Source organism: Heptranchias perlo, chromosome 10, assembly GCF_035084215.1.
Source record: "Heptranchias perlo isolate sHepPer1 chromosome 10, sHepPer1.hap1, whole genome shotgun sequence".
Lineage (NCBI taxonomy): Eukaryota > Metazoa > Chordata > Chondrichthyes > Hexanchiformes > Hexanchidae > Heptranchias > Heptranchias perlo.
Window position 1 is genome coordinate 15,275,463 of NC_090334.1, and position 25,167 is coordinate 15,300,629.

The window sequence follows — 25,167 nt, forward strand, 5'->3', positions numbered from 1 at the left end:
GGAGCAGGATCATGAGACAGGAGATAGAAGATGGCCCCTGCCCACTAGGGCACGGGCAGGTGGAGAGCTGTACTCACTGTGTGTGCAGCCCGTCTCATCCGATTGATCTTTGCAGTGGGCATTTCCATCGCACTCCAGGTTGGCATCGATGCAACAGTTGTCCGTGCACTTGAACTGCTGGTCAGTGCACTCTCCCGTACAGTCTGTGGGGGAGTGAGCAAGAGTGAGCCGAGAGTAAGCAGAGAGCGCAAACGCGAATGACTGATTGGAAAGGATTCCAACACTTGTTCAATCGCTGCAAAGCAGTGAGGTCACTGAAACATATTGAGCCTGTGTCCATTAGAATACAATATAGATATCCAATGGAAAGACCCAATTGTTCTCCTCCCTTCACTGCACTGATTCATGCTGCCATACGGTTTTTATCAGGCAACCTCAGTATCTCATCTAAATGGCCACTCTGTGTGAGCCTAGACCAATGGCAGGCATCACAAGATAATTCCAGATGAGGACGGTCATTCAGCTCATCTTAGTTCATTCATCTCGAGAGCGGTCTCCCCATTGTACCATCCCATTGTTTCTTAAGTTATACCTCTCTATCTGGAAGTCTATTCCGCATGTTGATCACTGTACATGTGCCATTAGTCCTAAATTTAGCTTTAACCAGATTGAATTTGTACCCCCTTGTCCTCCTCCTGCAATTTAATTTAAAGTATCACCTTTTCCATACTGTTTACTATCTTATAGACCTCTAAGATTACTTCACAGGCACCTCCTTATCCAGGCCATAAAGCTTAAGTTTCTCTAGTCTTTCCTCATAACTCAAGGCTTTTGAGATGAGGGGTCATCTGGAAGTTTTCTCTGAACTGCCTCCAGTCTTTGAATCTCTCCCCGGGTGTCTCAGAGACCAGAACTGGACACAGTACTCAAGGTGAGGTCTGACTAGGGCATGGTACAGTTTGATCATGACTTCCTCTGATTTGTACTTGGCTATAATTCAACATCCTATTGGCTTCGTTGATTGCTGCTCTGCATTACATAGAGCCTTGAGCACAGAAACAGGCCATTCGGCCCAACAGGTGTTTATGCTCCACACGAGTCTCCTCCCACCCCTTTTCGTCTAACCCTATCAGCATGCCCTTCTACTCCTTCCTCCCTCCCTCACGTACTTATCTAGCTTCCCCCTAAATACATCTACGCTATTCACCTCAACTACTCCTTGTGATAGTGAGTTCCATATCCTTACCAAGCTTTGAGTAAAGAAGTTACCCCAGAATTCGTTATTGTATTTATTAGTGATTATGTCCCCTAGTTTTGGTCTCTCCCACAAGTGGAAACATTTTCTCTACATCTACCCTATCGAACCCTTTCATAATTTTAAAGGCCTCCATCAGGTCAACCCTCAGCATTCTCTTTTCTAGAGAAAAAAGCCCCAGCTTGTTCAGTCTTTCCTGATAGTTATAACCTCTCAGTTCTGGTATCATCCTTGTAAATCTCTTTTGCAACTTCTCTAATGCCTCTATATCCTTTTTATAATATGGAGACCAGAACTGTGCACAATACTCCAAGTGTGGTCTAACCAAGGTTCTATACAAGTTTAACATAACTTCTCTGCTTTTCAATTCTATCCCTGTAGAAATGAACCCCAGTGCTTGGTTTGCCGTTTTTATTGGCCTTATTAACCTGCGTTGCTACTTCTAGTGATTTGTGTATCTGTACCCCGAGATCCCTCTGCTCCTCTACCCCATTTAGACTCTTATTATCCAAGCAGTATGTGGCCTCCTTATTCTTCCTACCAAAATGTAACGCCTCGCACCTCTGCATTGGTCGGACATGCTGAGCATTGAGTCTACCAAGACTCTCAACTCCATCCGTAGTTATGTCAACACTAATCATAGCGTACAGTGCCGATTATTTTCCCTTCCTCTGTTTAAAACTTTACACCCATCTGCATTGAACTTCAGCTGCCATTGTACGGGCCACTTGCATATTTTAATCAACTCATTCGGTCATAGAAGGCAGCTCAGGAACTACGATTCCACTGCCTTTTCCTGTTTGGCATTATCTGTAAATTTGACCACTAAGCATTGAGTTTCTGAATCCAGGTCACTTATATAAATTGGAAAGAGTGGTTGTCCCAGCACTGTGCCCTGGAACACCCCACTCAGTACCCACCCGCCCCCCCCCCCCCGCCCCGCCCCAATCCACTCTGATGTGACCCCTCTAATGAGTAATTGTTTTCTAACCTTCAGCTAATTTCTCATCCATTCCCAGCGTTTACCCTGAATCCTTCACACTTTACATTCACCCAATAGCTTTTCTCAAAAGTCCTTTGGAAATGATCCCATTAAAGGACTTCCCATTGTGCATTTGAGTCGCTTTAACCTCAAGAGTCAAGGAGGTTGGTCAGAAAGGATTTTTTCCTTCTATATCTATGTTGGCTGTAGTTTACTAGGCTATTACTCTACAGATCATCCTCCTGTTAGCCAGTTCCATTATTTTACATGGAATGGAAGCAAGACAAATGGCTTTGTTGTTACCCATGTCCCTTTTTGAACACACCCAAACTCAATCTTATCCCCCACTTGATATCCATACTTTCCGGCAGAAGTGGGAGAGCAATCACCGATCCCCCCTCCACCCCTCAGCCATGGTTCACCGAGGGCAACTCTAGGTCCAACTGCAGCAAACTCAGCCAGACCATAGATCAGATCATCTAAACATCACCGATTCCATGGTCGTTGCCATGGCGTTACCTGCATGGATCATTTGAATTGATGAGCTTACTCTGAGTTACTGGCACCAGTGGTGGTTGCTAGGAGACATAGGTTGCCTAGTGCAGGATCTCTTGGACGCAGATGGACCAGAAAGCAGCAGTTCAAAGGTTATACATGAGGCTATGGCTTTGTAAGTATTGTTTTACTCTATTAAGTGGAGAATACTTCCAACAAAAGTGCTCTCCTCCCATTTCCACCCCCCCCCCCCCCCCCCCACCTCACAATTCCTTTCCTTTAAAATGTGTCAATTCTGACTCGGTGGGTCACACTCTCACCTCAGTCAGGAGGTTGTGGGTTCGAGCCCCACACCAGAGTCTTGAGCGCATAATCCAGGCTGACACACCCAGTGCTGTACTAAGGGAATGCTGCACCGTCAGAGATAGTCTTTCGGATGAGACATTAAACAAAGACATCTGACCTCTCAGATGGACATAATCTGCATGGAGTTTTCGCTGGTGTCCTGGCCAACATTTGTCCCTGACCAACATCACAAACAGATAATCTGGTCATTTATCTCAGTGCTGTTTGTGGGAGCTTGCTGTGTGCAAATTTCCTACATTTCAAGACTGACTACACTTCAAAAGTGCTTCTTCGGCTGTGAAGCGCTTTGGGACATCCTGAGGTCGTGAAAGGCATGATAGAAATGCAAGTCCTTTCTTTACAGTGCGAGGAACAGGGGAGTGGGGGGGGGTCATACACTGAAGTGGTACTCACGTGGCAAGCCTGATCTGCCCGAATTCTTGGTTTCAGCTGGAAAAGAGAGAAAAAGTCAGTCAGTTCCCTCATAGGAAGATTCTCCTCCACCTGCGATTGGGAGGTTGTCGGGACAACCTCTGCCGGTAACTCATCATAATCCATCTGCACGTTGTCAGGGGCCTTTGACTAGATTCACTCTTTGCTCTAAGTCTGTGGGGGTAGAAGCAACTCCAGTCGTCGCGAGCTGGCCGCACTACCTGGGAAGTAAATCTGGCCTCACAGGCATTGTGACGTTTGGAAGGGACGTTGCAAGAGTTCAGTTCTGGTTGCTCCTCACTGCACCAGCTCCAAGTGAGCTCAGGCCAGGGTCTTGCCCTGAGCACCTCCAGGGACGCAGGAGGTATCCCACACCAGAACTGAACGCTCGCAGGCCAGTCACAAGGTGTATCCAAGGCGCAACATAGTTGATATTCTGTTTGCCTTGCTCTTAACACAGTTCATCTTAAAGAGTAATGGTCACCATGGCGACGACTCAATAATGAATAAATTGAAAGGCCGGTACGGGAGTCTCACCATCATCTTCTGTTGACTTCCAGGAACATTTCTCATCCCCCAATTTCCTCTCCCATCTCTTGAACCCGTTACTAGGATACGGTTCCATACACACTGGCAGCTCACTCTTCTACTGCACCCAACTAGCCATCCTCCATGCGTGACAGTGAGCCTCGGCAGGCTATTCAACTGTGCGTGCATCACAGCCGCGCCCAAACTCTTCCTCATCAGACGTCCAACTAAAGCATTCTTTCCAGCAAGGGTTGCTGGAGTAGGAAAGACTGGCTGATTTGTCCCCCCTACCCCCTCCCTCCAGCCAGCTCTGAGGCCAATTGCAGTACCCCCTGCAGTCATTGTGCTAACCCGGCACAGGCGGGGATGGAGGCTGGGACCATACTGCTCTGTGTAGCTCAGTACACACCCAACCCCACCCCACCCTTACAAATCATCCAATGTTGTTACTTCATGAGCCACAGGGGGTAGGGTACCACCATTCCGTGTGTGCAATCACATTACGAACTCAACTCTCGGCACACGCTGAAGTTCCAGGTGACCCAAGAACCACGGGTCACTCGGTAACACCCACCCACCCCCTCCCCCCACCAAACGAAGTCACTGACCTTTGGCCCCGCCGCACGCCTGCTTGCATTCCTTCTCGCCAACGTAGTTGTTGTTGTTGCCCTTGCAGCCACCGTAGGTGAAGGCCTCGCAGGTCCCTTTGTCAGCGGCATAACGCCAGCGGGGAAAGGCCCCACGGCAAGGCCCCACTTTCTTATCCGCCATGCAGTACTCTAGAGGAGGTTGTTGGGGAGGGAGAGAAAGCAGGAGGGGTCAAAATCGACAGCCGATCCACGGTGGGGAATTACAGCACAGAATCAGGCCATTCGGCCCAGCTAGTCCATGCTGGTATTTATGCTCCACATGAGCCTCCTCCCACCATACTTCATCTAACCCGATCAACATATCCTTCTATTCCTTTCTCCCTCATGTGTTTATCCAGCTTCCCCTTAAATGCATCTATGCTATGCCTCAACTACTCCTTGTGGTAGCGAGTTCAAAATTCTTACCACTCCTCGGTTTCTCCTGAATTCCCTATTGGATTTATTGGTGACTATCTTATATTTATGGCCTCTGGTTTCCCCCATAAGTGGAAACATCTTCTCTACATCTACCCTATCAAACCCTTTCATAATTTTAAAGACCTCTATTTGGTCACCTCTCAGCTTTCTCTTTTCTAGAGAAAAGAGCCCCAAGCCTGTTCAATCTTTCCTGATCTTGTAAATCTTTTTTGCACTGATGATACCAGAACTATCTTTAGTGCCTCTATATCCTTTTTAGAATATGGAGACCAGAACTGTACCCGGTACTCCAAGTGTGGTCTAACCAAGGTTCTATACACGTTTAACATAACCACTCTGCTTTTCAATTACAACAAGGGAGGGACAAATAGAAGAACCGTTCGAATCCCCTTTCGATCGGGACTAGTTCGAGAAGTTGGAAAACACCCTCACCCTCCGACTGCTCAGGCGAGAGGACGGTGATAGTCATGTTGTCCGTGGTCTTCTGACCAGCCGTGTCCGTGACGGTCAGCTGAAAGACGTAAAGCCCCACCTGCAGGTTCGACGCCACCACCTCATCCCGATTTTTAGTTGGCTGAGGAGAGAGCAAAGAAAACTGAGCCGTTCGAGCTGAGCCGACAACTCTTATAACCACCCAATCACCACCAACAATTTGCATTTATATAGCGTCCTTAATGTAGAAAAACGTCCCGAGGAGCTTCACAGGAGCATTATCAGACAAAATTTGGCACCGTGCCACATAAGGAGATATTAGCACAAGCTTGGTTAAAGAAGTAGGTTTTAAGGAGTGTCTTAAAGGAGGAGAGAGAGGTGGAGTTGAAGAGAGGTTTAGGGAGGGAATTCCAGAGCTTCGGGCCGAAGCAGCTGAAGTGTACTCACTGTTGTAATGTAGGAAACGCAGCAGCCAATTTGCACACAGCAAGGTCCCACAAACAGCAATGTGATAATGATCAGATCATCTGTTTTAGTGATGTTGGTTGAGGGATAAATATTGGCCCAGGACATCGGGGAGAACTCCCCTGCTCTTCTTCGAATAGTGCCATGGGATCTCTTACACCCACCTGAGGGGGCAGACGGGGCCTCGGTTTAATGTCTCATCTGAGAGATGGCACCTCTGACAGCATTGTGGTCATGCAGTTGAAGGTGGCGAGAAAAGGAGAGCACAAGTGACTAAAGCGAATCACACACCAGTGAGTAATGTGGCCAAGGGGCAGCTTGCGGACAAAGAGTTGGAAAGGAGCAAAGCTCGAGCCTGGGGCACTCCTATGGTAACTGTGCAGGGCTGGAAGGAGAGGCCACTGCAGGCTACAACGGGACAGGTAGCAATAGATCAAAGTGGTGAGCCATGGACATGGGCCGATGGAGGATGGGCACGGTTGACTGTGTCAAACACCACGGAGAGGTTGAGGGGGACGAGGAGGGATAGCGCACGACAGTTTAGTCACATTGCTGATGAACATGAGCAGAGCAGAATCCAAGGTTTGGCCCCCGGTCTATGCAGAATTAGATAATGCCAGCCCACTACGGCAATCAGGAGCTCCGAATGATCTCAATAACCTGTATTCTGGCTTTGGGGGGGGGTGGGGGGTGGAAGGGAAAATCTTCCAGCGTTTCCTCTCATGTTCACTTTCCAGCAACTGCTGTTGGAAAGTGAATGCACGCTCACATTGGGTGTGGACCAGACGGTGATAGCCACTGTGGTCGAATGGCCTGCTGACACTTGCCAGTATGAAGAATGGCCACTTGGGCGAGGGCAGCCAGCAAGGAATGGAACTACCGCCCCCACCCCCCCCCCAACCCCCACCCGATCCCGCTCCGCTCCCCAACTCCCCTCCCAAGCAAGTAATCAGGACAGAAGAGTGGAAAGTTGGACCTCAGCAATGGCTCCTGTATCAGTAGGGTGTTTTGTTTTGGGTGGACAGGGGGTGAGAGAACTAAATGGCCTAAACTTAAAGGGGCAATTTTCCCTATGATGGAGTCACGAGAGTATTATTTGGCTGACGTTTTAATAATTTCTTTTATGCACATAAGGTGTAAAAAGAAAAAAAAAGAGGACGTGACCGTAGGACGTCCCAAAGCTCTTTATAGCCAATAAAGTGTAGTCACTGTTGTACTGTAGGATGCACAGCAGCCAATTTGTGCATAGCAGGATCCCACAAACAGCAATGAGATAACGACCAGATAATTTGCATTTAGTGATGTTGATTGAGAGATGAATATTGGCGCCAGGATACCGGGGAAAACTCCCCTGCTCTTCTTCGAATAGTGCCCTGGGATCTTTTACTTCCACCTAAGAGGGCGACGGAGCTTCGGTTTAATGTCCCATCTGCAACACGGCACCTCTGACAGTGCAGCACTCCCTCAGTACTGCACTGGGAGTGTCAGCCTGGATTACGGGCTCAAGTCTCTGGAGTGGGACTTGAACCCACGACCTTCTGACTCAGGGGTGAGAGTATTACCCACTGAGCCATGGCTGACACACATCAACCATGTCAGAAAGCATCAAGCGCAGCAGGTATCTCAGTGAAAATGCTCAACTCCAGTGCCCGCCCAAAACAAAACAATGTTTACTTCTTCCGTGAAGACATTGCCCCAAAGTGATAGGCTGGCCCGCTGCCGGGCAAGAAAAGCAGCGACATGAGGCCGCAGCTGGGGACCCTTGGGGATGACCTCTGGCAATTGGGAGGGAGGGAGCGAGAGATCGAGGCTTGGTGGGTGGTGAAAAAGGAAGAGAGCAGCAATCGGGAGGGAGGGAACGAGAGATTGTGGCTTGGTGGGTGTTGGTCACCGATTGCGGCAGGGAGGAAAGAGAGGCCGCCATCGGCAGAGGGGAGGCCGAAAGCTCCCTTGAGTGGTTGGGGTGGGGGAAAATCGCTCCTGGCCCAAAAGGAGTGCTGTAAAGAGCACTTACCTTCTTGAGCAGACAGCTCCTGCCTTCCGTTTACTGCTGGGTTTCTCGAGCCCTGGGAAGCCCGGCCAGCAAATTTAGATCAGGCTCTCAATTGCACTGTGGGAGCTTGATTTAAATATGTTAAGTACGTGACCTGCCTCTCCAAGACGGGACAATCACACGGCATGCTACCCGCTGCGTAAAAATGGCCGCAGGCGCATACTTGGCAGGTTTGGGAAGCGTTCCCCGTTTTAAAATTTTTAAACCCCCCCCCCCCCCTCATGGTGGGGGGGTTAATATCGAGGCCAACGTGTCCAAAGTGCGCTTCGAGGAAATGCTATGAATACGGTACACCGTTTGGATTCAGTCAGACATTGCGGGGAGACAAGGCAAGTTCCTGCTCAAGCTAGGGCACGTTGTAAGGTATTTCATCCTGTGCTGGTTGGACTGGCTGGTTTGGTTTCTCTTACACTAAAACACAAGCATCAAACCAGAAACCAAGACCACCACCCCCCCCCACACCACCACTCCACAGGAGACATGTGACCCACCCACCTCTTTTGTTGAACTGCAAACTCTTGTTAAATTTTTATCTACATTCAATTTCCAGTCAGTCCTGGGGGGGTGGAAGGGGGAGAGAGATAGAGAGAGAGAGAGAGAGAGAGAGGGCAGTGGACGAGCGATGAGATCCAACCATGTGACAGGAAGCGGCCTTTACAGCGACAATGCAAGTCCTGTTAACATTACGTCAGATCTGTAAGTGTTGCCAGGGCAACCATGGTGGGGCAACAACAAAAATAAACAATCACTAGACCTGATCAAAAGAGCAGAGGTAATAGACAATTCTGCATTAGATTAATACGACAATCAACCCATCCATCATGAACCACAGCACCCTCCATCCTCCACAAATGATTTCCCCACAATCTGACGAATCAACATTCGAGTTTCTGTGTTACGTCTCTGGGAATTCCCAGCATGCTACCAGGTTGAACCAGAGTAGGGATCGAAACCTAATTTGAATACTTGGATTAGATTTCTGAAACTCACTCACAGATATCCATTATTCTATATGTGACAACAACTTGCATTTATATAGCACCTTTCATAGAATCATAGAATGGCTTCCTTCTGTGCCGTAACCATTCAGCCCATCGAGCCTGCGCTGGCTCTCTGCAAGAACAATCCAGCTAGTCCCACTCCTCCGCTCTTTCCCTGTAGCCCTGCAAATGTTTCTCCTTTGGGTACCTATCTAATTCCTTTTTGAAGGCCACAATTGACCCTGCTTCTACCACCCTTTCAGGCAGTGCATTCCAGATCCCAACCACTCGCTGCGTAAAAAAGTTTTTCCTCATGTCGCCTTTGGTTCTTTTGCCAACACCTTCAACCCGTGTCTTCTGGTTCATGACCCTTCCACCAGTGGGAACAGTTTTTCCTTATTTACTCAGTCTAGATGTTTCATGATTTTGAACACTTCTATTAAATCTCCTCTCACCCTTCTCTGCTCTAAGGAGAACAACCCCAGCTTCTCCAGTCTATCCATGTAACTGAAGTCCCCCATCCCTGGTACCATTCTAGTAAATCTTTTCTGCACCCTCTCTAAGGCCTTCACACCCTTCCTAAAGTGCAGTGCCCAGAATTGGACACAATACTCCAGTTGTACTCTATGCCTCTTTATAAAGCCCAGGATTCTTTCTTAACTGCTTTCTCAACCTGTCCTGCCACCTTTAACAACCTGTGTACATATACCACCAGGTCTCTCTATTCCTGCACCCTTTCGTTTATACTATCTGTCCTCGTTCTTCCTACCAAAATGTATCACCTTACACTTCTCAGCATTAAATTTCACTTGCACCTGTCTACCCATTCCACCAGCCTGTCTAGATCCTTTTGAAGTCTATCACTATCCTTCTCGCTGTTTGCTACATTTGCAAGTTTTGTGTCATTTGCAAATTTTGAAATTGTGCCCTGTACACCCAAGTCCAAGTCATTAATATACATCAAGAAAATCTATCAGTGGTCCCAGTACCGACCCCTGGGGAACACTACTTTACATCTCCCTCCAGTCCGAAAAACAGCCGTTCACCACTACTCTCTGTTTCCTGTCACTTAGCCAATTTCATAACCATGCTGCCACTGCCCTTTTTATTCCATGGGCTTCAATTTTATTGACAAGCCTATCATGTGGCACTTTATCAAACACCTTTTGAAAGTCCATATACACCACATCAACATTCTCTGTTACCTCATCAAAAAACTCAATTAAGTTAGCCAAACACGATTTGCCTTTAACAAACCCATGCTGGCTTTCCCTTATTAATCCACACTTGTCCAAGTGATATTAGTTTTGTCCCAGCTTATTGTTTCTAAAAGTTTCCCCACCACGGAGGTTAAACTGACTGGCCTGTAGTTGCTGGGTTTATCTTTACACCATTTTTTGAACAAGGGTGTAACATTTGTAATTCTCCAGTCCTCCGGGAGCACCCGTGTCTAAGGAGGATTGGAAGATTGTGGCCAGTGCTTCCGCAATTTCCACCCTCACTTCCCTCAGCAACCTAGGAAGTATCCCATCCGGACCGGGTGACTTATCAACTTTAAGTACAGCTAGCCTTTCTAGTACATCATCCTTATCAATTTTTATCCCATACAGTATCTCAACTACTTCCTCTTTCACTGTGGCTTTGACTGTATCTTCTTCCTTGGTAAAGACAGATGCAAAGTACTCATTTAGTAGCTCTGCCATGCCCTCTGCCTCCATGCGTATAATTTCCTATTTGGTCCTTTAACGTAGTAAAATGTCCCAAGGCACATCACAGAGAGTTTTCAGACAAAATTTGACACCAAGCTGCATAAACAGATATTAGGACAAAAGCATGGTCAAAGAGGTAGGTTTTAAGGAGCGACTTAAAAGGAGAGAGAGATAGAGAGGCGGAGAGGTTTAGGGCCTAGGCAGCTGAAGGCATGGCCGCCAAAGGCGAAACGATTAAAATCGGGGATGTGCAAGAAGCCAGAATTGGAGGAGCACAGAGATCGGAGGGTTGTGGGGCTGGAGGAAGTTACAGAGATAGGGAGGGGTGAGACCGTGGAGGGATTTGAAAACAAGGATGAGAATTTTAAAAATCGAGGCGTTGATGGACTGGGAGCCAACGTGGGTCAGCGAGCACAGGGGTGATGGGTGAACGGGACTTGGTGCGAGTTAGGATACGGGCAGCAGAGTTTTGGATGAGCTCAAGTTTATGGAGGGTGGAAGATGGGAGGCTGGCCAGGAGAGCATTGGAATAGTCAAGTCTAGAGGTAACAAGGCATGGATGAAGGTTACAGCAGCAGATGAGCTGAGGCATGGGCAGAGACGGACGAAGTTACGGAGGTGGAAGTCGGCGGTCTTGGTGATGGAGCAGACAGGGGGTCAGAAGCTCATCTCAGAGTCAAATAGGATGCCACGGTTGCGAACAGTCTGATTCAGCATCAGACAGACAGTGGCCAGGGAGAGGAATGGAGTCAGTGGCTAGGGAACGGAGTTTGTGGCGGGGACCGAAGACAAAGTATCATAGTAGGTAGAGCACAGGAGGAGGCCATTCGCCCCATCGTGCCTGTGCCGGCTCTTTGAAAGAGCTATCCAATTAGTCCCATTCCCCTGCTCTTTCCCCATAGCCCTGTAATTTTTTTTCCCTTCAAGTATTTGTCTAATTCACTTTTGAAAGTTCCTATTGAATCTGCTTCCACCGCCCTTTCAGGCAGTGCATTCCAGATCATTACAACTCGCTGCGTAAAAAAATGTTTCCTCATGTCACCTCTGGCTCTTTTGCCGATCACCTTAAATCTGTGTCCTCTGGTTACTGACCCTTCTGCAACTGGAAACAGTTTCTCCTTATTTACTCAAAACCATTCACAATCTTGAACACCTCTATCAAATCTCCCCATAACCTTCTCTGTTCTAAGTAGAACAACCCCAGTTTCTCCACATAACTGAACTCCTTAATTCCTGGTACCATTCTCATCAATCTCTTCTGCACCCTCTCTAAGGCCTTGACATCCTTCCTAAAGTGCGGTGCCCAGAATTGAACACAATACTCCAGCTGAGGCTCTAACCACTGTTTTATAAAGGTGGCTTCGGTCTTCCCAATATTTAGTTGGAGGAAACTTCTGCTCATCCAGTACAGGATGTCGGACAAGCAGCATGACAAATCAGAGACAGTGGAGGGGTCGAGGAAGGTGACGGTGAGGTAGAGCTGAGTGTCGTCAGTGTACATGTGGAATCTGACATTGTGTTTTCGGATGATGTCGCCAAGGGGCATCATGTAGGTGAGAGATAGGAGGGGGCCAAGGATCGATCCTTGGGGGGCTCCAGAGGTAACGGCTCGGATGTGGGAAGAGAAGCCATTACAGGTGATTCTTTGGCTACAACTGGATAGATAGGAATGGAACCAGGCAAGAGCAGTCACACCCAGTGGGACAACGGAGGAGAGGCATTGGAGGAGAATGGTGTGGTCAACAGTGTCAAAAGCTGCAGACAGGTTGAGAAGGATGAGGCTAAGTGCAACATGTAGATGGTGAAGAGGAGGGGTACACCACAGGTGACCATGCAAGCACAGGAGAAGTCATTGGCAACAATGCAGAGCTTGCATGGGGTCAGGAAGGAGCAAAATCGAGGACAGCAGTGGCCCGAAGGTGGGCTACAGAGGACAGATAGTGGAGGAGGATTGAGTGATTATGTCGAAGGTCAAGACGGAGAGGTCAAGTAGGACTAGGGAGCCATGGTCACAGACGCACAGGATGTCATTTGTGACTCTGACTAGTGTATCTTAGTACTGAGGGTAGGGTGAAAGCTAGATTGGAGGGACTCAAATAAGGAGTAGAGAGAGAGAGAGGTGGGATGGAAGTTTATGGTAACAGACATTCTGGGTCTTTGGAGAGAAAGGTAAAGTTTGAGATAGGGTGGAGGGGAATGGAGATGATAATCAGTGGGGGGGGGGTGGAAAGAGATGTGGGGAGACAAGTAAAGTTGGGGCAACAGAAGCTGGATTGGGAGGGGATCAGGGGACTAAGTGGTGGGCTTCATGAATGCGATAAGGGAGCTGTGAGGGAGATGGGGGAGCAACTGCAAAGAATGGGCAGGGTAAGGGCATGGATAGGGGAAGCTATGGGGGCTTGGTAGGTCTTGCTTGTGAAGAGCAGGGGTCTAGATATTTGGTAGTATTCCATTTCACACTTCGGGGTGATCCTTTATCACTCCCGTCACTGGGAACCCATCTGTTCAAATCAGTGACCAACTAGATTTATCCAGGTAGACACAAGTAAAACAGATATAAACAGTTGTGATAATGCCTGCCTAGAAGGTTTAATGAAGATTAGGCACATGAATCAAGATCAGTTGAAACAGATTCAGCGTTTTAGAATCTGAAAAGGCCCTCCCCCACAGGCTGTAATTGAAGAACATAAGATACAGGAGCAGGTGTACACCATCCGGCCCCTTGAGCCTGCTCCGCCATTCAACAAGATCATGGGTGATCTTCTACCTCAACACCATTTTCCTGCACTATCCCCATATCCCTTGATGCCTTTAATATCTAGAAATCTATTGATCTCTGTTTTGAATGTACTCAATGACTGAGCCTCCACAGCCCTCTGGGGTAGAGAATTCCAAAGATTCACCACCCTCTGAGTGAAGAAATTTCTCCTCATCTCAGTTCTAAATGGCCTACCCCTTATTCTGAGACTGTGACCCCCCCCCGGTTCTATAATCCCCAACCAGGGGAAACATCCTCCCTGCATCTACCCTGTCGAGCCCTGTAAGAATGTTGTATGTTTCACTGAGGAAATGAAGGAAACTCGACATTGGGTGGTTCATTGTATTTGTCGAGGAGTTGTCGCCCCTCTCTCAGTGGATACATACCTCTATCTTCACAGAGGGATCTCCGAGGAGAAGAACCCAATCAAATTGGACAATTTTATAGTCATCTCGACTCTCCAACCCACTTAGAGTCACTTTTTCATTTGGCTGCACAATTCGATCTCGACCAGCATTCGCCACTGGCAGTTTGTCACCTATAACAGAAGGAAAGGTAAAGAACATTAGGGCTGGTAGAACTCGGTGAACTGGAGCAGGACGGAGTCTAGTCACAACGGACCACATTATGTTTTTACACAACAATCTTGCGTTCCCAAACACGATATTCAACAACAATAATATTTTATGACATTTTATAATTTCTGCTTCTGGGATACAGTCCATTGGATGTGCCCTGTGGGCAGAATGGGTTCGATGGGCTAACTCGCCTTTTGATTGGAGTCTTTCTTCTTCCATGTAAAACAGGACATGCAAATTAGCTTATTGTCCAATGAGATCCCCCTCTCACCTCTAGTCATCAATCTTTCTGAACTACATTTTATGGATATTACTGTGGTCAGTGCTCCCGTGAACTTTACTCTTGTTTGTCCCAACCTGCAGACATACTGTCCTACACTCCGTCCCTCTCCCCTCACAGTACTGAAATCATCACCTCATCGTTCTGTCTCCTACTCCAAATTATTTTTTCTCTGGACCTCAAAACTATCCAACTCCTTACCTCCCTTGGTCTTGCTTTCCTCCTATAATCTACAACCCGAGCTTACTGTAAACTAATCACCGTTTTCCTGATTTATCTAATCTTCTCCTACTTTTTTCAACCTCAGTGCTATACTGCACTAGGCCCTTCACTCAAGTGCCTCAATAGTAACTTAAAGATGGGTTATAAAACTACAGCTTTGAGACCTGACGGATCTCAGTGTGGCATCTTAAACCCGCTGTATACTCTGAATATCTATACCAAGAACATCCAACGACAGCTTTTTCAGCACATTCAACTGCGCCAAGAATCGAAGCCCCTGTATGGCATTTGTGTCAGGTTAACAGAAACCCTAGTGCATTTCTCGGTAGTTTGATTTGAAGGCCCTTAACAGTATCAGCCGCGGCTCTGTTGGTAGAACTCCCGCCTTTGATTCAGAAGGTCGTGGGCTTAAGTCACACTCCAAAGACTTAAGCACATATCCTAGGTTGACACACTCCCAGTACAGTACTGAGAGAGTGCTGCACTGTTGGAGGTGCCGTCTTTTGGATGAGACGTTGGCCCAGATTCTGCTGTTGAAATAATGGTGAGGCTAACGGCGCTCACTGTTATTTATGCACAAATCGCACAGCAACTTCAGGCGTGGGCAGATGCGCAGTTAAACGCAAAAATCCGGAAGTTGCTGTCCGAGATGGGCCGCTCTGCCATTATCTTCGCTAAAGCGGCATCTTGCTGTCTGCCTCACCATTGACCTGTTATAGCAAATTCTGGGCCATTAAACTAAGATCCAATCTGCCCTCTCAGGAAAAAGATCCCATAGCAGTATTCAAAGAAGAGCAGGTGAGTTCTCCCCAGTGTCCTGGCCCAATGTTTATCCCTCAACCAACATCATTAAAACATTATCTGGTCATTTACCTCATTGCTGTTTGTGGGACCTTTCTGTGTGCAAATCGGCTGCGCAATTTGTGTTGCACGGGCTTCCAACCGCTGCTGAAACCCTCACCCATGCTTTTTGTTACTTCCAGGTTCGACTATTCCAATGCTCTCGTGGTTGGTCTCTCATCTTCCACCCTCCGTAAACTTCAGCTCATCCAAAGCTCTGCTGCCCGTATCCTAATTCACACCAAGTCCCGTTAACCCACCACCCCTGTGCTCGCTGACCTACATTGGCTCCCGGTCCAGTAACCCCTCGAATTTAAAATTCTCATCCTTATGTTCAAATCCTTCCATGACCTCGCTCCTCCCTATCTCTGTAACCTCCTCCAGCCCTACAACCCTCAGAGAACTCTATGTTCCTCCATTTCTGGCCTCTTGTGCATTCCAAGATTTCCTTCGCCCCGTCATTGGCGGCCGTGCCTTCAGCTGTCCAGACCCTAAACCTCTCTACCTCTATCTCTATCTCCTCTTTAAGACGCTCCTTAAAACCTACCCCTTTGACCAAGCTTTTGGTCACCTGTCCTAATATCTCTATGTGGCTCGGTATCGAATTTTATCTGATTACACTCCTGTAAAACACCTTGGATGTTTTACTACGTTAATGGCGCTATATAAATGCAAGTTGTTGTTGTTGCCATCTAACCTCAAGTAGAGAATTGGCACCGGGCTGAGATACCGAAGGATTGCCAGCACCTATGGAACTATAACCTCGGCATGAGTCGCCACCTTCAGGGGAGGAGGGGACGACTTAAAGTGTTGGGAAGACCTGTGTTTGCGAGACTGGATCAATGACTGAGTGACTAATGGGTCAGAGGCCTGCAAATCAACCACTCCTTATCTCAGTTTACAGAGATATTGGCCCTAGTACAAACACTTCCTGGTTGCAGAATGCAGTGCTTATCAGGAGCCAGCTGTGTGTGTATGCGCGATTATTATAAACCTAAGGCCATTTAAAAACTTTATCAACATGTTTCACTATCAGCAGCTAGACTCGCACTGTTCTCCCAGGCTCAGAAACTCAGTGCCCAGAGTCCAAGAGTCTTAACCTGACATCTTCGGTAGATGTTCCAAGAGAGTGTCGAGACTACAGGGGCCCTTTAGCCTTTGAAGGTTGTAGCCAATGGCAAATGTCTGGTTTCGCTTGTCGATATAAAGTGATTGGCAGGGGGGTTCCCCATTTTTCCCTGTGAGTCACACGAGCCACTGTTGGGTTCTCGGTGCCTCTACTTTTGCCTGCGCTAAACTCAGTCAGAATAGTGCACCTGTCACCATGATGTCCATAGCACCAGAGCTGCCAAGTTAGAATGCTCCAATCGAAACGGAGCCGGTAATTATGTCATTGCGCCCTACTCTCGCAGAAAAACAATTCTTTTTCCATGTAGACTAGTTTCCTTAAGCAGACCTGTTTCCTATGACATTTATAACCTTGTGCAGTGAATGGGAATGTATGTTAGCTCCAGAGATTGAGCAGATCGTCATACAGACCAGCCCACACCAAAAAGGTGGAAAACATCACCCTGTCAGATTGTATCTTTCAGGCTAAAACTACCTTTAGGTTTTATTTACAAGGAATATAATTATACAGAATATTGCAATACAATGCTCGACTTACATAATACTTAAACTTTCCCCAAAAAAGAATGAATAGCCTAAACCCCTAACATTCTTTTCAAATACTTATAACAAAGGCAAGCAAATAGGCAGCTGGGAACCAAACATCCTAAAGACTGCTGTCACTTTTGTGGCATTCACTGAAGTGCAAACCGGCTTCTTTGAAGGACACCCCAAAATCAAAGCAGTTCTTCACAACTGGACATGCAAGCATGCTATTAATTAATTTAGCCATCCAGGTACATAGAATGTGAATAGCAGCCCTTGGTTTCATTTGTTTTGGCAGCTGCCTTGCCTATCAAATAATTTGGTATCGAAAGCAATCCAAGAACACCCATTAAACACCTAAATGTGTCTCATGCATTTCAAAGTCGAGAGGGAATTTCTGATGGAATTAACTAGAGTACTCGTAATTATATCCCTCCAGGAAACTGGTCGCCTCCCTCCAAAACTATTCATTATTTCCAGATAGATTAGTGTATTGGTTTGTTTCACTCACAAAGAAATTCTCAAGACGACAGCTAGGTCTATTCGATATTTGCAATATTTTGGTCTCTAACTAAAGTTTCGTATGAAAAAGGTACAGATTTTATGGTTACAAGCAAGGAAGGCCTTTCCTTGCATCACAGGACCCGTGAAAATCTTTATCTGTCGGAGGTTTGCAATTACTGTCAATGGCAGGAAAAAGTTGCATCTACAGTCAACAGCACTCATCTAATTAACAACTTGCATTTATATCGCGCCTTCAACACTGTAAAACGTCCCAAGGCGCTTCACAGCAGCATAATCAGACAAAATCTGACACCAAGCCACACAAGGAGGGATTAGGCAGGTGACCAAAAGCTTGGTCAAAGAGGTAGGTTCTAAGGAGCGTCTTAAAAAGGAGGAGAGAGAGGTAAAGAGGTTTAGGGATGGAGTTCCAGAGCTTAGGGCCCAGGCAGCTGAAGGCACGGCTGCCAATGGTGGAGAGAAGGAAACCGGGGAAGCGCAAGAGGCCAGAATTGGAAGAGCGTAGAGATCTCAGAGGGTTGTAGGGCTGGAGGAGGTTACAGAGATAGGGAGGGGCGAGGCCATGGAGGGATTTGAACACGAGGATGAGAATTTTAAAATTGAGGTGCTGCCGGACCGGGAGCCAATGTAGGTCAGCGAGCACTGGGATGATGGGAGGACAGGGCTCAGTCATCTTCACTCAACTAAATATTTAATTGCAAACATCCTTCACCAGCATAAGGAGAGGATCTTAACGTTTACCGTAACAGCTCTAACAAAGTTCTTACAACTTGAACGCCTTTCATATCCTTTCCTAGAGGCACAAGCTTTCCCTCCATCTTCATCTCCGACTTGAAGCATTTGGAACACTTTAATGAGACTCACTTTGTTGCGTTGATTGCCAAGGAAAGCATCTTCCAGCAGGCCCCCGGAAGCTAGGAGTATCTCTGCAGCAGAAACAAGCACGGCTGTCCTCATCGCAAGCAGACATTTACTGCAATGGAGGTGTCTCCACTCCATACGCCTCAATACACTGTTAGATTGACAGCTCTCAACTGTTTGTCACATGGGAGGCGATAGCTCATCTCACCCTCATTGACAGTGGATGAGACATTAAACCAAGGTCCCGTCTGCTCTCTCAGGTAAATGTAATAGATCCCACGGCACTATTTCTAAGAAGAGCAGGTGGGTTCTCCTTTGTGTCCTAGCCAATATTTATGCCTCAATTAACATCACTAAAACAGATCACATTGTTGTTTGTGGGATCTTACTGTGTGCAAATTGGTGTTTCCTAAATTACAACAGTGACTACACTTCAAAAGTACTTCATTGGTGTAAAGCGCTTTGGGATGTCCTGAGTTTGTGAAAGATGCCATAGATTGTTCCTGCTGTTTTAAAAAGCTCTATACGATAGCTGAATCTCCCTTCCAACCCTTTAGATTGGTCAGGGGAGGGAGGGAGTGCCCCTCAGAGTGATGGAGAAGCACAGTACCCACTAGGGGTACGTTCTATCTGGGCATACCACCTGGCTGTCCATAAGCCCTCTCCTCAGAAGGTAATACTCTCCAGTCGATTTACATCACTTTCTTATATTAAAATTAAGTAGTCGCTGGCTGCTATCTGTTGTCGGTGGAACAGGTTTTTGAGTAATGGTTGGGTATATTTCCATACCACACCCTTGAATTGGCACGACAACAAGGCTACTTTAAAGGCGAGAGAGAAAATGCTCTGATCACGACTCACACTTGGACAGTACGGCTTCAACAACAACTTACATTTATAAGTCACCTTTGACATAGTAAAACGGCCCAGGGCGCTTCACAGGAGCGTAATCAGACAAAACTTGACACCGAGCCACTTAGGGAGATATTAGGACAGGTGGCCAAAAGCTTGGTCAAAGAGGTAGGTTTTTTAGGTCCAAAGATGCAAAGGCCCAACATCAGAACAAGTTCAGCTATATCAAACTGAGGCTAGGCCAGAGGAAGGTGCATGTTTATGGTGTGACTGAAGTGAACATTTCTAAAAGCTAGTGGACAGGTACAAAAAATAATTAAAAAGGCTAATGGACTGTTAGCCTTTATCTGAAAGGGGCTGGAATACAAAGGGGTTTTTATTAAAGCCATAATTGTATAAACTCCAGTTAGACCCTATCTGGAGTACTGTGTTCAGTTCTGGGCACCGCACCTCAGGATAGATATATTGGCCTTGGAGTGGGTGCAGCGCAGATTCACCAGAATGATACCTGGACTAAAAGGGTTAAATTACGAAGCCAAGTTGCACAGACTAGGTTTGTATTCCCTTGAGCAGAGAAGATTAAGGAGTGATCTAATTGAGGTGTTTAAGATCATTAAAGGATTTGATAGGGTAGAGAGAGAGAGAGAGTGGTTGTTGGAGGCCAATCATCTCAGCCCCAGGACATTGCTGCAGGAGTTCCTCAGGGCAGTGTCCTCGGCCCAACCATCTTCAGCTGCTTCATCAATGACCTTCGCTCCATCATAAGGTCAGAAATGGGGATGTTCGCTGATGATTGCACAGTGTTCAGTTCCATTCGCAACCCCTCAAATAATGAAGCAGTCCGAGCCCGCATGCAGCAAGACCTGGACAACATCCAGGCTTGGGCTCATAAGTGGCAAGTAACATTCGCGCCAGACAAGTGCCAGGCAATGACCATCTCCAACAAGAGAGTCTAACCACCTCCCCTTGACATTCAACGGCATTACCATCGCCGAATCCCCCACCATCAACATCCTGGGGGTCACCATTGACCAGAAACTTAACTGGACCAGCCATATAAATACTGTGGCTACAAGAGCAGGTCAGAGGCTGGGTATTCTGCGGTGAGTGACTCACCTCCTGACTCCCCAAAGCCTTTCCACCATCTACAAGGCACAAGTCAGGAGTGTGATGGAATACTCTCCACTTGCTTGGATCAGTGTAGCTACAACAACACTCAAGAAGCTCAACACCATCCAGGACAAAGCAGCCCGCTTGATTGGCACCCCATCCACCACCCTAAACATTCACTCCCTTCACCACCGGCGCACAGTGGCTGCAGTGTGTACCATCCACAGGATGCACTGCAGCAACTCGCCAAGGTTTCTTCGACAGCACCTCCCAAACCCACGACCTCTACCACCTAGAAGGACAAGAGCAGCAGGTACATGGGAACAACACCACCTGCACGTTCCCCTCCAAGTCACACACCATCCTGACTTGGAAATATATCGCCGTTCCTTCATCATTGCTGGGTCAAAATCCTGGAACTCCCTTCCTAACAGCACTGTGGGAGAACCTTCACCACACGGACTGCAGCGGTTCAAGAAGGCGGCTCACCACCACCTTCTCAAGGGCAATTAGGGATGGGCAATAAATGCCGGCCTCGCCAGCGACGCCCACATCCCATGAATGAATTTAAAAAAACTATTTCCTCTGGTGGGAGAGTCCAGAACAAGGGGGCATAACCTTAAAATTAGAGCTGGGCCATTCAGGGGTGATGTCAGGAAGCACTTCTTCATATAAAGGGTGGTGGAAATCTAGAACACTCTTGCGCAAAAAGCTGCTGATGTTCGGGTCAATTGTTCCTTAGCTCTTTCTTATAATATCTAGTCCTCTAGCCTATCGAGTCTCCCCTGACTAAGAACGAACAAAAGAACAATTTCATTTATATAGCACCTTTCACAACCCAAAGCATTTTTACAGCCAATGAAGTACTTTTGAAGTGTAATCACTGCTGTGTGCAAATTGGTTACTTCGTTTCCCCAAACTGCAACAAAGTCCCACAAGCAGCAATGATATAATGAACAGATAATCTGTTTTAGTGATGCTGGTTGAAGGATAAATATTGGCCAGGACACTGGAGAGAACGCCCGCTCTTCGAAATAGTGCTGCTGGATCTTTTACATCCACTTGAGAGGGCAGACAGGGACTCTGTTTAACGTCTCACCCGAAAGATGGCACCTCCGACAGTGCAGCACTCCCTCAGTACTGCACTGGGAGTGCCACCCTAGATTATGGGATCAAGTCTCTGGAATGGGATTTGAACCCACGACATTCCCACTCGGAGGCACAAGTGCAGACACTGAGCCAAGATTTGATCCGCAGTCTGTGCGGAGATGGACTGTGAGCGTTTGCTCATGCCCCTATTACCTTTGGTTCTCGGTCTTGGGAGAGCGCTGTTGTGTGCTGCTCCTCATAATCTCCTTCAGAGACTGGTGTGGGAAAGCCCACTGAAGGTCACAGAACACGCAGACATATGGCTCTGCCCTTTCAACAGCGCAGCCAATCCAACGGCAGCTTGGGAGATCCACAAGAGCAGGCTTGCAATTGGAGGTTGCGCCATTAACAGTCAAGGGTTTCAACAGAGGGAGAGCACGACCAAAGCCAGGAGGGAGCGTTCGAAAAGACTGCAGGGATTCCTCACTGGTTCAGCTGGTTAGTGAGTCACTGAGCCACACGGAAGAGGAAGTGCTCAGGTTCAATTTGGGCATCGAGGTGTCTGAAGCAACCAGTGCCTTTGGAGCTCTATCGTAGCAAGGAGCCGGGCTGGGGCGGGGAAGAGGGGAGAAACTGAGTACTAAATGAGAGAATTACCAATTACAAAGAATTTACAGCACAGAAACACGCCTTTAGGCCCAACAGGTCTATGCCGGTGTTTATGTACCACGTGAGCCTCCTCCCACCCTGCTTCATCTAACCCTATCAACATATCCTTCTATTCCTTTCTCCCTCATGTGTTTATCTACCTTCCTCTTAAATGCATCTATGCTAGTTCCCCCAACTACTCCTTGTGGCAGCAAATTCCACATTCTAACCACTCTCTGGGTAAAGAAGTTTTTCCTAAATTCCCGACTGGATTTATTAGTGACTCTCATATTTTTGGCCCCTAGTTCTGGTCTCCCGTGCAAGTGAAAACATTTTCTCCACATCAACCCTATCAAACCCTTTCATAATCTTAAAGACCTCGATCAGGTCACCCTTCAGTCTTCTCTTTTCTGGAGAAAAGAGCCCCAGCCTATTCAATATTTCCTGATGGGTGATACCAGAAGTGAGAGGTTATACCTTAGAGAGATAGAAAAAAGGGGAGAGAGAGAAAAAAAAAAGAGAAAAGGGATGGAGAGAGAAAGAGGAGAGAAATTAGGCCCAAAATGAGAGCGAGCAAAAGAAAAAGGCAACAATTGTTTAGGTATGCACCCAATGGCATTGTCTGCATGCATCAGAAATAACCTCATGTCTTTGAAATATTAAATCCCATGCAAACCTGCAGACCTGTTGCATTACTGGAAGAGTGTTCACAGCTACATTGCCCAGGTGAGAGCAGGCAAGCAGTTTGATATGTAAGGCAGGAGTCAAAACTAAACAAAACCCAACAAATGGCTGGAAGTCTGCTGATTACACTATCTTTCTGTGTTGAAACCTGCTTGGGGAACTGGACATGTGCTGCTGGGATTCCCTATATCCCCAGTTCCTTGTTTGTCTGCCTGTTTTCATGTTGCAGCAATGTGGGGGCGGGGGGGGAGGGCTCAGTTAAAATACTCTGGTCTATTAAGATTTTGAATTCTATTATTTTGTTTGAGCATATTAAGTACGGTCAAATATTGTATACTAAGTTACTATATTCCAGACAAATAAATTAGACATTCACCTTAGCCTGAATAATATACAATTTTTTTTGTAATACCTTTCAAAGTGAACAGGAGAATGCGGTGGGTGGCCTCATGCAATCTGCCGCTGCAAAGAACCTTGGTAAAAGAGTAATTGCCACACAACGTTTCTGTTCATATCACGCACGTGTATAGGCTTGTGAAAACTGTCTCTTTGCCACGAGGCCAAGTCAAGAGTTAAGAACATAAGTAATAGGAGCAGGGATAGGCCATAAGGCCCCTCGAGCCTGCTCCACCATTCAATAAGATCATGGCTGATTATCTACCTCAATTCCACTTTCCCGCCTTATCCCCTTAGTGTCCAAAAATCTATCGATCTCAATCTTGAATATACTCAACGACTGAGCATCCACAGCCCTCTGGGGTAGAGAATTCCAAAGAGTCACAACAGTCAGTGAAGACATTTTTCCTCACCTCAGTCCTAAATGGCCTCTTATCTTGAGACTCCTAGTTCTAGATTTCCAGCCAGGGGAAACAGCCTCTCAGCATCTTCCCTGTCAAGCCATCTCAGAATTTTATACTTTCAATGAGATCACCTCTCATTCTTCTAAACTCGAGAATATTGGCCCATTTTACTCAATCTCTCATTAGGACAACCCTCTCATCCCAGGAATCAATCCAGTGAACCTTTGTTGCACTGCCTCTAAGACGAGTATATCCTTCCTTAGGTAAGGAGACCAAAACTGTACACAGTACTCCAGGTGTGATCTCACCAGAGCCCTGTTTATTTCCGCAAGACCTCCTTACTCCAGCCCCCTTGCAATAAAGGTTAACATACCCATTTGCCTTCCTAATTGAATGGAAGCCCAACCTGTAACAATAAATGCCTGATGAAGAGTGTCAAAATAACTGAAGGTGAAGAGATCAAGGGATATTAGTAGATGTGCAGCTCAACATGTCCACTCACCGAGCAATGACGTTCGTTGACAATTGCACAGTGTTGAGTTCCATTCGCAACCCCTCAGATAATGAAGCAGTCCAAGCCCGCATGCAGTAAGACCTGGACAACATCCAGGCTTGGGCTCATAAGTGGCAAGTAACATTCGCGCCAGATAAGTGCCAGGCAATGACCATCTCCAACAAGAGAGAATCTAACCACCTCCCCTTGACATTCAATGGCATTACCATTGCCAAATCCCCCACCATCAACATCCTGGGGGTCACCATTGACCAGAAACTTAACTGGATCAGCCACATAAATACTGTGGCTACAAGAGCAGGTCAGAGGCTGGGTATTCTGCAGCCAGTGACTCACCTCCTGACTCCCCAAAGCCTTTCCACCATCCAAAAGGTGGAAGTCAGAAGTGTGATGGAATACTCTCCACTTGCCTGGATGAGTGCAGCTCCAACAACACTCAAGAAGCTCAACACCATCCAGGACAAAGCAGCCCACTTGATTGGCACCCCATCCACCACCTTAAACATTCACTCCCTTCACCACCGGCGCACTATGGCTGCAGTGTGTACCATCCACAGGATGCACTGCAGCAACTCGCCAAGGCTTCTTCGACAGCACCTCCCAAACCCGCGACCTCTACCACCTAAAAGGACAAAGGCAGCAGGCGCATGGGAACACCACCACCTGCACGTTCCCCTCCAAGTCACACACCATCCTAACTTGGAAATATATCGCCGTTCCTTCATCGTCGTTGGGACAAAACCCTGGAACTCCCTTCCTAACAGCAGTGTGGGAGAACCTTCACCACACTGACTGCAGCGGTTCAAGGCGGCCGCTCACCACCACCTTCTCAAGGGCAATTGGGAATGGGCAATAAATGCCGGCCTCGCCAGCGACGCCCACAAACCATGAATGAATAAAAACAGGAATCATAGATAGCAAGCTAGCTATAAAACAGAAAACAGAGAGTAGGGATTACTCAGACTGGTAAAGGTGGGAAGTGGTATTCCACAAGGATCAGTGCTGGGACCACT

The 25,167-nt window shown here is 47.2% G+C and overlaps 1 protein-coding gene across 1 annotated transcript in view; it reads right to left on the bottom strand.

Annotated features, from left to right (window-relative positions):
• LOC137326299 (kunitz-type protease inhibitor 1-like) overlaps positions 1-25,167 on the bottom strand; it is a 52,080-nt gene that overhangs the window by 16,815 nt on the left and 10,098 nt on the right. The window contains exons 2-6 of the mRNA XM_067991249.1: positions 13,888-14,039; positions 5,537-5,678; positions 4,646-4,816; positions 3,492-3,527; positions 78-203 (exon numbers count right to left, since the gene is read on the bottom strand). Of these exons, the coding sequence (XP_067847350.1) occupies positions 78-203; positions 3,492-3,527; positions 4,646-4,816; positions 5,537-5,678; positions 13,888-14,039 (627 nt within the window). The remainder of the gene's footprint in view (positions 1-77; positions 204-3,491; positions 3,528-4,645; positions 4,817-5,536; positions 5,679-13,887; positions 14,040-25,167) is intronic.